Here is a 13,474-nt window from a genome sequence, read left to right on the forward strand (position 1 = left end):
TATATATTTGTTTTTTATTACTAGCAATGTTTTGCTTTTACAGCTTCTTCAGGATTAATACATACAAACTGTTTGATATTGAAGTATACGTTAATTTATGAAATTGATTGTGATGTTCCATCTCTCGAGTCTGTCGCACATGTATACAACAATGTATAAAATATCATTGTTGTTTCATTATTGTTCCAATATAGTATACTTATATTACGTAGCTATACTAACATATGACATATATTACTAATATAAAAATAAAGAGAACCGAAATATGTTTTATGATTAACTGAAAACACACAGACAGAAAATAGAAGTTGCTAAGAAACAATAATAAGTGGAAAGGATTTGAAATTTACTAGCAGTGTTTAAACTAATTGTAATTGTAAATCAGCACTATAAAATATTAATGAACTTAATGTAAAATAAGCATTATAATATCAGTGTGTAAATATATATATGTTTATTTATTTATTTTATTTTTTCAATCATAATCCATTGTGAAACTATATTCCTTTGTAATGCTGGGATAATGTTTTTGAATCATAAATCAGTTGGAAGCTATTCCAGTACTAGCCACCCAGTGCCTCCAACTAGTGTATCCCCTAGTGGATCAGGCCATCATCGCTCCCCCTCAGCTCCTTTATCAACTCCACCTCCAGTTCCACCTCCCATGCCAGCTCAACCAGCTGTTCCTCCACCTCCTCCTCCTCCTCCTCCAAATCATGTAGCTCCTCCAGCACCACCCCCACCTCCTGTGGGTGGTTCCCAGATGCTTTCTCGACAAGTATCTACAAATAGTACCCCAATGTCACTGGCTGCTGCACTTCAAACGGCAAAGCTGAGAACAACACAGCCAAAGGTAGAGTTAATAAACATTCACATTATGTGCGTATTATTATTATGTTAGAACTAATTTAACACAATAGGACATACAGCACTGTGTTAGAGTCTGGACAGCTTACTGGGATTTTTTATATATCTTTTGACTTTGAGGTTGACTTTTCATTTGCATAATATTATTAAATAGTTACAGCAGAGATCTTGCATACATGGGCATGATAATACATATGTGAGTGCATTTAGTGTAGTATGTAGTTTGAAACTCTCATTTTCTTTATGTGTATAATAAATTTACTTAGAGATTTAAATCTTCTTGAAAGAAATAATAACAATAGGATAACTTTTGAACATTTGTCTTTTATTACCGTCCATTTTGCTTTACAACATCTTCAGATTCTCACAATCTCAAACACAACATGGGTTATAGCTCTGTTACGCCTCCGTTCGTTAGTTAATTTCCCGTATAATTTCTTTCGGATGAAACTTTCGCGACACAGGTCTTTTCTTAAATAAAACTGGTTTATTCTTTCGAAATACAACTTTGCAATACACTTAATTTCCACAGTGACGCTATAACAAACGCTATAATTCACAATGTTACGTATCACGTGCTCAACAATACGTCTCTCTGTCCATAGTTCAATTACACATTACTTTCTTGCTGTCAGTTCTTACCGGTTTATATATACAAGACTACTGCATATCTAGTAGGCTCTCGAGATTTCAGGAAGGGCGTGAACGTTCGAGAAGTGCATGACGTGTTACTAGCATCACGTGACCTCCGCTGTCATAACAGCTCCTTAGTTGTGGAATGAGGAACATTCTAGCTATGTGGGAGATATCAGGCACTTAGCATTCAACATTGTGATGTTGTTGTGACATCTACTTCTAAACGTTATTACCACATTCATTGTAAGAACAACAAAGAAAATAATTAAGCAATATGGAAATATAGAAGTACATGCATGTGTTTGTATACATTTTTTCCAGCAGCCTTTATGTTCATTATGTAGTAAGATATTCATATATCTGTATACATTGAATTATATCAATGTGTAAACATAAGGTGTGCAAGGTTTACATATTTATAGATATTGATAAAATAAGAGATGAAACATGAATTGATGAAAACAATTTTGAAACTTGTTTGTTAAATGTACACTACATATACGTATGTACAACAAGTGAAGAAGTCAACATACTTATGTTGTACAGATAAATCATGCAAAAGTAGACACAGAAAATGTAATAAATGTGTATATAATTTTTTTAATATGGCATCAAAATTATAGTCTATATTGCACTATTAGTATTGTGCATTTCAAAGGATTGATTGCCTCCAGATGCCAGCTTTTGTCTCTGTAGATTTTGGTTTGTATCTTTTAGTGATAGGAGTCTTCTTTGTATTTTCTGTCTGTAGTGTTTTGTAAGAAGTTTAACAGAAAATAACAGGTTTGCTTGGTGTGAGTACACTGCTATTTGTTTAAACACTGTTCCAGAAGAGAAATTGTACTGTTGTAATGTAAACAGCATATTAAAGTATCTGCAATATACTGAGTGTAAATCATTATAAAGGAAGTATGAAATATGATTTAAATATTGCTGAGATTGTTTTTATAATATCATGTGATATCTCTAATTTTATCAGTATATATATATACATGTATAAAACTGCATACATCATGTATATATTGATTTATGTGTATATTATAGTATATAATGAACACGACGACTGAGGTAAGGAACGCGTATATAACACATCAACACTTGCTTATACTTTGACAATATCACAGAGTTTCTCACATAATTATCCAAAGTTAACGATCTCCATGTTTTATATGCTGTGTTTTGAGTCTGTGTGAAGATCTGAAGAAGCTGTTAGTTGAAACTACAGTAGCAAAAACTTGTGTTCCCTGAAGTTACGATGTTATTACTATTTCTGTTAATGATATCTTCCCATTACATTTGAATTTTGTTTTATAGAGATATTTTTTTACTATTTTTATTCATCATGTTTCTTATAGTGCATTTCTTGAAATAGTAAAGATCATGTTGCAGTAAATGTGAAACAAACCCTAAAGATAAAATCAAGTGAATCTGTGATTAAGATATGATATTGTATTAAAAGGTGTATATTTGCTAAGCTGTTGGTATCTCTGTGAGAACTACAACTACATGCTGTGTTATAAAGAATGATTTTTATTAAAAATTAGATAGTTTAAACATTTTATGAACTTAATTCATGTGGATATGAAATTGTTTTAAGCATCAAACTTAGAATAAGAATAGAGAAACCTCTTAAAATGACCATAATTATTAATTTTCTATGCTAAGAAGTGAGTAAATGGAATTTGGAGTATTAAAAGTTGAAAAAAGAAGTGTACATAATTTATAGAACAAACATGTTCAATTTTCTTTAATTCAGATTTTGCCCCCCAGTGGCACAGCGGTACGTCTGTGGACTTACAACGCTAGAAACCGAGTTTCGATACCCGTGGTGGGCAGAGCACAGATAGCCCATTGTGTAGCTTTGTGCTTAATTTCAAACAAACAAAACTTCAGATATAAATATTTGGAATATGTGAATCAGATGATAATGGAGATTTTCAATTCTTTTTAACATGTGTTGTTACAGGTGTCAGAGAATGAACCAACACGGCCTGCTCCTGTTGGGTTGATGGATGAAATGACAAAAACATTAGCTAGGAGGTAAGTTGTCTGTTATGCATTTCTGATGACAACAACAACATTAAAAAAAAACACTTCTAAATGTATGGGTATATAAAAACTTGTTAAATTCTTTTATATGCCATGAGCAGGAAGCTTTCTTGAGAATATAATGAATTATGATAATGGTTTTCAATAACAGTTTGAGAGTATGGATTCAGACAAGATCATAACATTATTATTTTCTTGTCATTTAATATTGGAAGTAAGCTTGGGCTAGAGAAGAACTAAATCATAGTGTGTAGTTTACTACTGGTCTTTTAGATTCTTACTTATTATAAAGTAAAGGTAAAATTTTTTAAACAAAACAGAACATAAATAATTTTTTCTATTAATACTGGATAAAAATAATCTTGGTGGCCGTGGTTAAAACAAAGGAAGGAATTATTAGCAATTCTAGTGGTTTAATAACTTTAGGTTGAGATTTTTACTTAGTATATTACAAGAATGTAAAGATATCACTTTCAAGCTATGTTTTATGGATTTTGAATTATTACACAATTGTTACTTTCATGTTAGATTTACTGATTTTTTATTTTATTTTCCTTTTCATAGGAGAGCTCAAGCAGAAAATAATCAAAACAGTCAAGTGAGTGCAAGAATTTTGATGATTCTAAACTGGTTTGATGGTTATTGTTACCATAATATGTGATTGTTAACTTATGTCAGTGGAAAGCATCTTTTAAAGAAATGTTGTGTGATCCGTTTTTCAGAGATGGATTCCTTTTTACAATTTAACATATTCATAGCAAAACATGAAATAGCAATATTAGAAAGTGCATCATATTAATGCTGATTGTTACCAATCCTTCATTAAACTTTACTAGTTGTGCTAGTAACTAATGAAACATATCTAATAAGCATTTTACAAAATATTTATTGCATTTAAAAAAAATACAAAATTATTGAACATACTGATAGTAGCAAATTTTGTAAGGCTTTCATTGAAACTTGTATTTTATGAAATTTCTGAAATAAAAAGGATTGTAACTAGACTTTTACAGTAATGCATTTGTTGTACTTTCTCTCAAACTAGGATGGAGAGCCTACGACGCCAGGATCAGAGGGAAAACGATCCTGGGAAAGGCAAAGTTCTGTGAATGGTTTCAGCCCTGGAAAAGGTAGCAGTTCTGAATCTCCAAAACACATTCGCAGGTGAGCTTTGCAATTAGGAATATTCTAATCTTAATGTATAGACATTCACAGGTCAGAGTACATTCTTCCTAATATATATACACAGTCACAGGTCAGAGTACCGTCTTCCTAATATATATACACAGTCACAGGTCAGAGTACCGTCTTCCTAATATACACTATGACAGGTCAGAGTACCTTCTTCCTAATATATACAAAGTCACAACTCAGAGTACCCTCTTTCTAATGTATACTCAGTCACAGGTCACAGTACCCTCTTCCTAATATACACAGTCACAGGTCAGAGTACCCTCTTCCTAATATACACTGTCACAGGTCAGAGTACCATCTACCTAATGCACGAATAGTCACAGTTCAGAGTACCATCTTCCTAATGCACGAATAGTCACAGGTCAGAATACCCTCTTTCTAATGTATACTCAGTCACAGGTCACAGTACCCTCTTCCTAATATACACAGTCACAGGTCAGAGTACCCTCTTCCTAATATACACTGTCACAGGTCAGAGTACCATCTTCCTAATGCACGAATAGTCACAGCTCAGAGTACCCTCTTTCTAATGTATACTCAGTCACAGGTCACAGTACCCTCTTCCTAATATACACAGTCACAGGTCAGAGTACCCTCTTCCTAATATACACTGTCACAGGTCAGAGTACCATCTTCCTAATGCACGAATAGTCACAGGTCAGAGTACCATCTTCCTAATGCACGAATAGTCACAGGTCAGAGTACCCTCTTCCTAATGCACGAATAGTCACAGGTCAAAGAGTAACTTCTTCCTAATATATACAAAGTCACAGCTCTGAGTACCCTCTTTCTAATGTATACACTGTCACAGGTCAGAGTACGCTTTTAATGTATACACAGTCACAGGTCCATCTTCCTAATGCACGAATAGTCACAGGTCAAAGAGTACCTTCTTCCTAATATATACAAAGTCAAAGGTCAGAGTACCCTCTTTCTAATGTATACACAGTCAGAGGTCAAAGAGTACCATCTTCTTAATGCATGAATAGTCACAGGTCAAAGAGTACCTTCTTCCTAATATATACAAAGTCACAGGTCAAAGAGTACCTTCTTCCTAATATATACAAAGTCACAGGTCAAAGAGTACCTTTCTGGCCCCTCCTTTTTTTTAATATCTAATATTTTTACATGCTGCTAGTGAGAGAACCTGTTGTTAAAATATTTGAATCCCACCACTGAGAGTACTTTCTTCCTAATATATACAAAGCCACAGCTCAGAGTATGCTCTTCGTAACATACACACAGTCACCGATCAGAGTACCCTTATTCACACCTGGTTAGATTTTAAGGTTTCTCATAGAGTTATAGGAAACACTGAAACACAAACTGGAGGCAATATTATTATAACAAGTTCTGTATTTTCTTCAAAGACAATAACTTTTTTGGTAACCAAGACAAAGAGGTCTCAAACATACAAGCTGAGTTAAATATAGTTACATATTGAAATATGTAGTACTTATTTAAGAAAATCACAAATGTACATTGATTACAATATGATTTCAACTTGACTTGTATATTTCACAATTCAACAGGAGTACTGTAACAGTGGTATTTTGTACATGGTAGCTGTCGTGATGATCAAACCATTTTTGGGTCTGAGCAAGGTTTGTGTTGTGTTATAGTACTATTTTCAAATGTCAGAATCTCTGATAGTATCTTAATGTATACACAGTTGCAGGTTAGTTTCTGCAATTAAAATTATCCTGATCCTAATATACCCAGTCGTCCATTCATGATATAAAAATTTTATTTTGTAAACAATTTATATGCAACTTTGAAGTTATTGCTTTGAGTTACAGGCTTGTTATTTTTCTGTTTTGTTTAAAACTAATAGGAGTCTGTTTGAGTCATTTGTGGATGGAGACTTGTGTAGAGCTAATGGCATTGATTCAGTAGATACAGACAGACTGAAACAAGAACTGTTGACAGAAATTAAAAAAGAGATTAATAAAATGAAGCAAGACATAATTGAAGGTATGTATCTATGTTGTTTAACAGTTGTTTAAAGTAATAAATGCTTATTTTACAGCTAATAAAATTTTTTTGCAAAAATTAAGTAGGGCGTAGGGATGACAATGCCAAAAAGTACAGAAACAAGATGAGGTTAAATACACAAAACCATACAAAAGTCCCTACATAAGGAGCCAAATCTTTCCAAGAATAACTTATCTACAACTAAATACTGAATGCATGTCAGTTGTATGAATTCAGGTTTGAATAAAAGCATTTAAAATGAATTGTGCTATTACAGTCTTACATTGGCTAATAACCATAAGCAGATCCAAAGCTTGATTGAAAAAGGGGCAGGGTGGAGTTTAGTTGAAGAGGCACATTTGTGTGCATAAACTCAAGGATTTCAGCTTTTATCCTACCTGAGGATTAGGCAATTCTATATCATTTTATTAAGATTCAGAAAGATCCTCATGCTATCAACTTGGGTGCTGTTACCAGGTAAGTTAAGTATCCATTTCAGAAACTGAAATATATAAATGAATTTTGAAAGAGAAATGTCCTCCATTATTTTTTGTTTTGTATTTTTTTTATGTAATCTGAAGGTTTCATTTGACAACTCACATTTATTCCTGTATTTAATTGAACAATAGATGTATCTTGAATCAAGTTTTACAATAATTTTATTATTGGTTTTTCAAAGATAAATGTAATCCTCTCACTTAAATCCAAGCTTGACAGAATTCAGGAATTGATACACACAATTATGTGTGTGACAGGACCCTGTAAAATTTTAAGAATGCTGCATTTGAAGGGCTGTGTTATATATTTACAAATTTAAAAGATACATCAGTGGGTGTCAAGAAGAGTCTATACTAGCACAGTTTCTTTGTCAGAGTAAATATAGTCAAAATTAAGGAAAGAATCTTGAGCATTTTATTGTCTCAACAACACCACCATTTCTGCATATTTTCATAAATCTTTTAAGTTCAATGCATGAATGTCTCACAACAATATGAAAAAGGTAACACTTTGTGCACTGCTTTGAAACAACAAACTTCTAAATTAGCAACCATTCATATTCCTTTACATAATAACCTATTGTCTTTGTGTGCAATCACAATAGTCTTGGTGTATGTACATAAAATTAACAGCTTTGTAAAAACGCTGTTGCCTTATTGCATCTCATGCTTTAACATGTACAGTGTTTCTTCTTACGTTACTGATGGTGTTATAAGTCCTACTAAAGTGTTGATATTAATTGAATGCCACCCCAAAGGAATCTAATTCATCAATCTTTACAAGATTCCAATGAGATAAGAGGGATAAGAAATTCTAATCTGATTAAGAGTAGCTTTCAGAAAGATAAGAAGGTTTGGCAGACATAATTTTAAAGGCAAATCATTTATATTTTCTTATCTAGCAGTTAAATATTTTGCAGTTACATTATCTAGACATCTTTCCTGCCCCAAAATGGTCTAATATTGTCAAATATAATCAAGTATGACTTTGTACTGTTTAGGATCTTGCTCTCTAGAATTATGTTCTGAAAATTTTTCATATTTTAATAACTTTACAATTTTTTTTTAAATTGACTGATGGCACAAGCATCTTTCCTTCTGATTTATGAACTCTGACCTCTTACCCAGTTTGCACATTACACAATTGTTCAATGAATCAGTGATTCAGGACAAAAGTTTGGCACTCACAGGATTCAGAATTAGTGGTCAAATGGTCTGTTGGAAGAAGCAAACACCAAACACTGTGCTATTATTCAACCTTTAGTTTCCTTCTATAGAAAAAATTTAAACATCTGTTTTTAGCAGAAAGCTATTTCTCTGATGCTGCTGTTCTAACATCTGTCCACTCATCATTCTCAAGGTTCATCTTGATGTTAAGCAGCTGATTGAGCTCTTTGTCACTGAGGCTAGCTCTGTAATCAGACTTGCTCAGCTTCAAATGAGAGAAGAGCCTTTCCACTTCTGTAGAAGACAAAGATAGTGTAGTTATTTCTGGCAGGACTCTTAGGGCATCCAGCAGCTTGTGAACTGCTGTGGGACTGGTGTAAGTACAACTACTGGTATGACACAAAAGTAATAGTTCCTTTGATCCTGTACAAATGGAAAGATTTACAAGAGCACCAAATTCTTCCAACTCTTGATTACATAGTGCAATGTACCTCACAATTTCAAACATGGAATTTACACTTTACATGTTTTCTGTTTTATTCCTTTCTTCAATTTTGGACTGCATCTCATTGTCAACATCCAGGCTCACTGCCCATTTGTGTTGTTCTGAGTTGATGTGAGCTTTCACTTTGTCCTTTCTTAGTAGTTTATAACCTTCTGTAACCCATGTTCCTTTCTTGTTTGCTCTCAAGCAGTTGTGTTTTTGGCCTTGTTTGCAGAACATAACAGGTTCTTTCTCCCCACTCACCTTACTTTCATGTTTAATGGTGATAAATGGAAAGTTGAGCTCAAGAATTGAGTTAACACTGACCTTATGTTTCCTTTTCTTGGAGTCTTTCTGTTGAGAAGCAATACTGGTGTTACTATCACTGTTGCTATAATCTTTATCACTATCAAAATCTTTTTTACCATCCTCATCTGCACCGAAACTGGACTCCTCCAGCAAGTGATGTGCCATTTCTGTCTTCTGTTTTTTAGTGGCATTTGTCTCTTCATACATGTATAGCTCTTCTTCAAGATCAGGTGAAGTACTAGGCCCTTCATGGTCAGACTTATCTTTTACCTGGCTGCCCGTGGCACCTTCTCCAGTAGAATCAGTATGAGTTTTCTTCCTGAAAGAGCAAAAATATTTTTAAGTTTTTTACCTTTATTATCAGAACACCATTTAAAAAGTAACAACAATTGAAATATTATTTGTATGTTTATCAGGCTACACTGACTGTATTTGTGTATATAAACTCCCCCTCTTTCCCCTTAAAACTCCTTCCTTTGGGTTATACTTTCCTGCTTATACTAAACCTTACAATAATTCAGTTTCACATAGGTGAAACATGGTTAAAAGTTTTACAACTAACTTGGCAAACATGTCTTTCAAAGTGAAGTTTGATTTTGCAACTTCCGCAAACAATTTGTCTTTCTCTTTCCTTCTCCTGACTGCTTGTGGCATTGTTTTGTCCAAACAGGAAAAAATAAATGATGTGAAAAGAATGTGGACAAAATGGTCAGAAATATATATGGGTTACCCAAATCAAGTAACTTGAAAAGAAATTCACCTATTGCAATATATCTGATTTGGACACAAACTTTGAGAGCAACTACATTTACAGCATGTTATCAATAAGCTAGGAATTCATATAAGTTACATTACGAATCATAATTCTAAAAAGCACACATCTTACAAAAAATAAAATAATATGAAATCAAATACACAACATCCATACATGTACAATTACAGAATACCCTGTACCTTGAAGCCCCCTATGCTTAATTGTGATGCCAATACTACATAGGCAGGAAGGAGCATGTTGCATCATGCTGTACATATGTTGTGACTGTCCTTCTTTGGAAAATGCAGCACCAAAGAACTTTCAAATGGACAAGCAATGGATATCAAACAAAACAAACAACCATCTGGTGAAGCCAGTAGATAATTATTAACAATATAGTGACAGGTGTCTCCAGAATTGAAAGTGAATATCAGTGAAGTAGAGTTTGAAGTAATCCATGGGTACCATAAATGAACACTACAGGCTCATAATTATAATCTATCCAGGCCTAGGCCTATCAAAATGTCTTAGGACTAACGTCAGTAGACTTGTTTCTTAATTCTTAATCTTAAGAATCTATCATTCTACCAGTTAAACAAATAGCAGAAATCCCACAAATTTTCAAAAGTCATTCTAGCTCTCTATAAGCTTACACCATCTCCATATCACATGATTGAATTCCTGACCTTAAGTCACAAAGGCTTAGGCTAGATAATGACTGAAACACTTCATCAAATTTTCGTGAAACTACTGTATGTACATTGCACATGATGGATAACAGTTTTGGTAACAAATAGGCCAACACAAGGTGTTACAACCATAATTTCTTTGCTTGGGATCAAAACGAAAAGCCACTACTTCATCAATTCACTTTGAAATTTCTCAGGAACAAATTACTGGCCAATTTCCTTCAAATAAATTCTGTTACAAACCTTTAATATTTCTCGCAGTGACTTAAAGGACTAAAAGTATTTGGTGACGATGGATTGTTCTTCCACTTAAGCCCATTGTGATACCTGACACCGTACAACAACTCCCACCTTATGTCATGTTTCATGTGCTACATGTGGAATTGAGAAGTGATGTTTCCAACAGTGCCACATGTGTACTGTGTAGGATTTTTGCAGTACTGGAGTGAGAGAAAATACATACTGTATGTATGGGGATGTGTGCAGAGTTGGTTGTTTGCAACCTCGTGCGAGTATATCCTTTAATACTAACATTAGATATATTCTGTTCATCAGTAATATAATAAGCAGGACTTTAGAGGGTGCATACCATAGATTTTGAAATGTGTAGCATAGGCTTTTTTAATACTAGGTTGTAGAGTGGGGAAGATCGTCAAACATGAAGAAAATGGGTGGGAGAAAAGACAGGTGGGGTGGCCCATCCCTCTGAAACAGCGAAGCTAGGGCAATGATAAGTTTGTGAGATTAACTCAATACTTACCGGCTACTTCTATATGGTTTTTTTGTATTCATCCCTACCTCGTTTCTGTACTTTTAGGCATTGCCATCACTACATCATACTTAATTTTTGCAAATTTTTTTTTATTACTTTTTTCCTCTTTTTTTGTTTTTTAACAGTTTTATTGAAGTAGGTTTGTAAGTGAATATTTGTTTTATTTTTATAATTCAAAGATAATATATATTGTTAATATCATATTAGTTCCTCTTATTTTGGATTACATTGCGGGCCAGTGAAGCTGGAATGGTGCCCCAAGGATGGTACAAGTATCCTGGAGTGTTGGACTGATGTTAAGGGGATACTTACAGAATCTATGCATTCCAACTTCATCCTAACTCATTACATATGCATACAGTCAACTCCACCATATGCTAGATGTCAATTAATAGGGAGGATATCATATGGTGGTCAGGCTCAGCCCCACCCAAAATTTGAAGAAAAAATATACCACTATATAATGTATTATTTTGATAATTAAGAAACTGGTGTTTTCATTGTGTTTTTTTTCCAGCTCATCCCTACACACAACCTACTACTCTGCTTAGTGATAATATTTTATTACCATTTTACTATGGGTAGGTTAAAGTGTGCATGTCACCACCAGAGTTACAATAAGAATTTAATTAAACTCCTTTATTATCAATGTATACAAATAAACTTGGCATCAAATCATAGTTATTAATAAATCAAATTTTGATAATGTGTAAGCTTTCATTTCATAATTTGAAAAGGAAATATTTAAATAAATCCTCAGTCTTCCCTTGTATGAGAATTGTGACATTTATTATCTAGGTCTTGCCCATTCTCTAATTTATTTATCACCCCTTTCTGAAGTACAAAGTTTAACATAAATTATGCTCTATAATTTAGATATTACTAAAGCAAAGTATAATTTTTAAAGTCTTCAGTCTTCTTTGTTTACAGAGACATAAACTAGAAAGTCAGACCCACTTGCCAGGCCCATTTGCTCTTACATTTTATATCTTATCATTTAATACCAATAGAAAGACACAGTTTTTTTATCTATCAAATGATGTATTATGTTACTTATTTTTATTACAGAGTATTGTGTATTTCATTTTCAGTTTAAAGGTTTCTCTCAAGATGTTCAGGTCAAGAAGCTGAGTGTGTTAAAGTTCTTATGCCATAGGCTAGAAAGCCAGTGAAATTTTAATAGTGATAGAACACTGTTTGCTTTTTGGGTGTTATTATTTTATGTTCTAAATAAAAATTTAGTATACTAGTACCATCAATATAAAAAAGGCAGCTTAAATTTCATTTACAACTGACAGCAAAGAAACTAGAGGTCAAAAATAAGTTCTGTATTTCTTGTTTTTCATTTATATTCTTTTCTTATTGTTATAAAAGTAACTAAGATATAGAAATTAAAAACTTACTAAGTTAAATGAGATTAGATTAGGTAAGATAATGAATAATTATAATAATGAAAATTCTTCACAAGGTATGCTCGCAAGCAGCTCATGTGTTCATCACTCAATACAGAAACACAAGTTGCATGTTTTCTGATTGATTTACAAACTTGTGTGGTGGGATTATTACTTATATACTGTTTAAAGGGAAATAAAACAATAAAAATCAAGTCTAAAGATATGTATACTGTTACAATTTGCAGTCATTCTAGAAAGAAAAAAGGTTAATTTAGATTTATTTCATAATTCTTTTTATGGTGGTTTCAAGGTCAGTCAAATCAACCAAGTCTGTATAAAGTTAGGGTAGAGAAAATGACAGATAAAATATAAAGTTTTACTGAAAAAAAGTTTGATATTTATTTAGAAGGGGTTAAGTAAATGAAATTTGAAAATTTTCAGTTGAAGTATTTTTTACTCTTAACATGAAAATCACTTTGTACGTGGAGCAGTCAACACTCTGACTCAATATATTCACAGAAAAGTCTTTAGTAAAAAATACTTAATTAAAAAAACCAGACTTTGCATATACAAAAAACTTGTAATGTTTACTGAAAGCTTGCTAAATTTTGTGAAGGTACGCAAATCATTTTAAAAGTTATAGTATGGAAACTGTTGTTTGCTTTGTGGTTACTAGGTTGATTACATT

General features: G+C 33.0%; 2 protein-coding genes across 2 annotated transcripts in view; one reads left to right on the plus strand and one right to left on the minus strand.

The window, feature by feature from the left end:
• Window positions 1–13,474, plus strand: part of LOC106472788 (protein enabled homolog) — a 44,016-nt gene that overhangs the window by 11,290 nt on the left and 19,252 nt on the right. Inside the window, exons 6-10 of the mRNA XM_022401315.1 lie at window positions 546–853; window positions 3,470–3,543; window positions 4,117–4,150; window positions 4,598–4,716; window positions 6,581–6,724. Coding sequence (XP_022257023.1) covers window positions 546–853; window positions 3,470–3,543; window positions 4,117–4,150; window positions 4,598–4,716; window positions 6,581–6,724 — 679 coding nt within the window. The remainder of the gene's footprint in view (window positions 1–545; window positions 854–3,469; window positions 3,544–4,116; window positions 4,151–4,597; window positions 4,717–6,580; window positions 6,725–13,474) is intronic.
• LOC106472790 (centriole, cilia and spindle-associated protein-like) overlaps window positions 6,880–13,474 on the minus strand; it is a 37,569-nt gene continuing 30,974 nt past the window's right edge. Inside the window, exon 6 of the mRNA XM_022401324.1 lies at window positions 6,880–9,496. Coding sequence (XP_022257032.1) covers window positions 9,479–9,496 — 18 coding nt within the window. The 3' untranslated portion in view covers window positions 6,880–9,478. The remainder of the gene's footprint in view (window positions 9,497–13,474) is intronic.

The sequence above is a fragment of the Limulus polyphemus genome, unplaced genomic scaffold (assembly GCF_000517525.1).
Source record: "Limulus polyphemus unplaced genomic scaffold, Limulus_polyphemus-2.1.2 Scaffold5611, whole genome shotgun sequence".
Classification (NCBI taxonomy): Eukaryota; Metazoa; Arthropoda; class Merostomata; order Xiphosura; family Limulidae; genus Limulus; species Limulus polyphemus.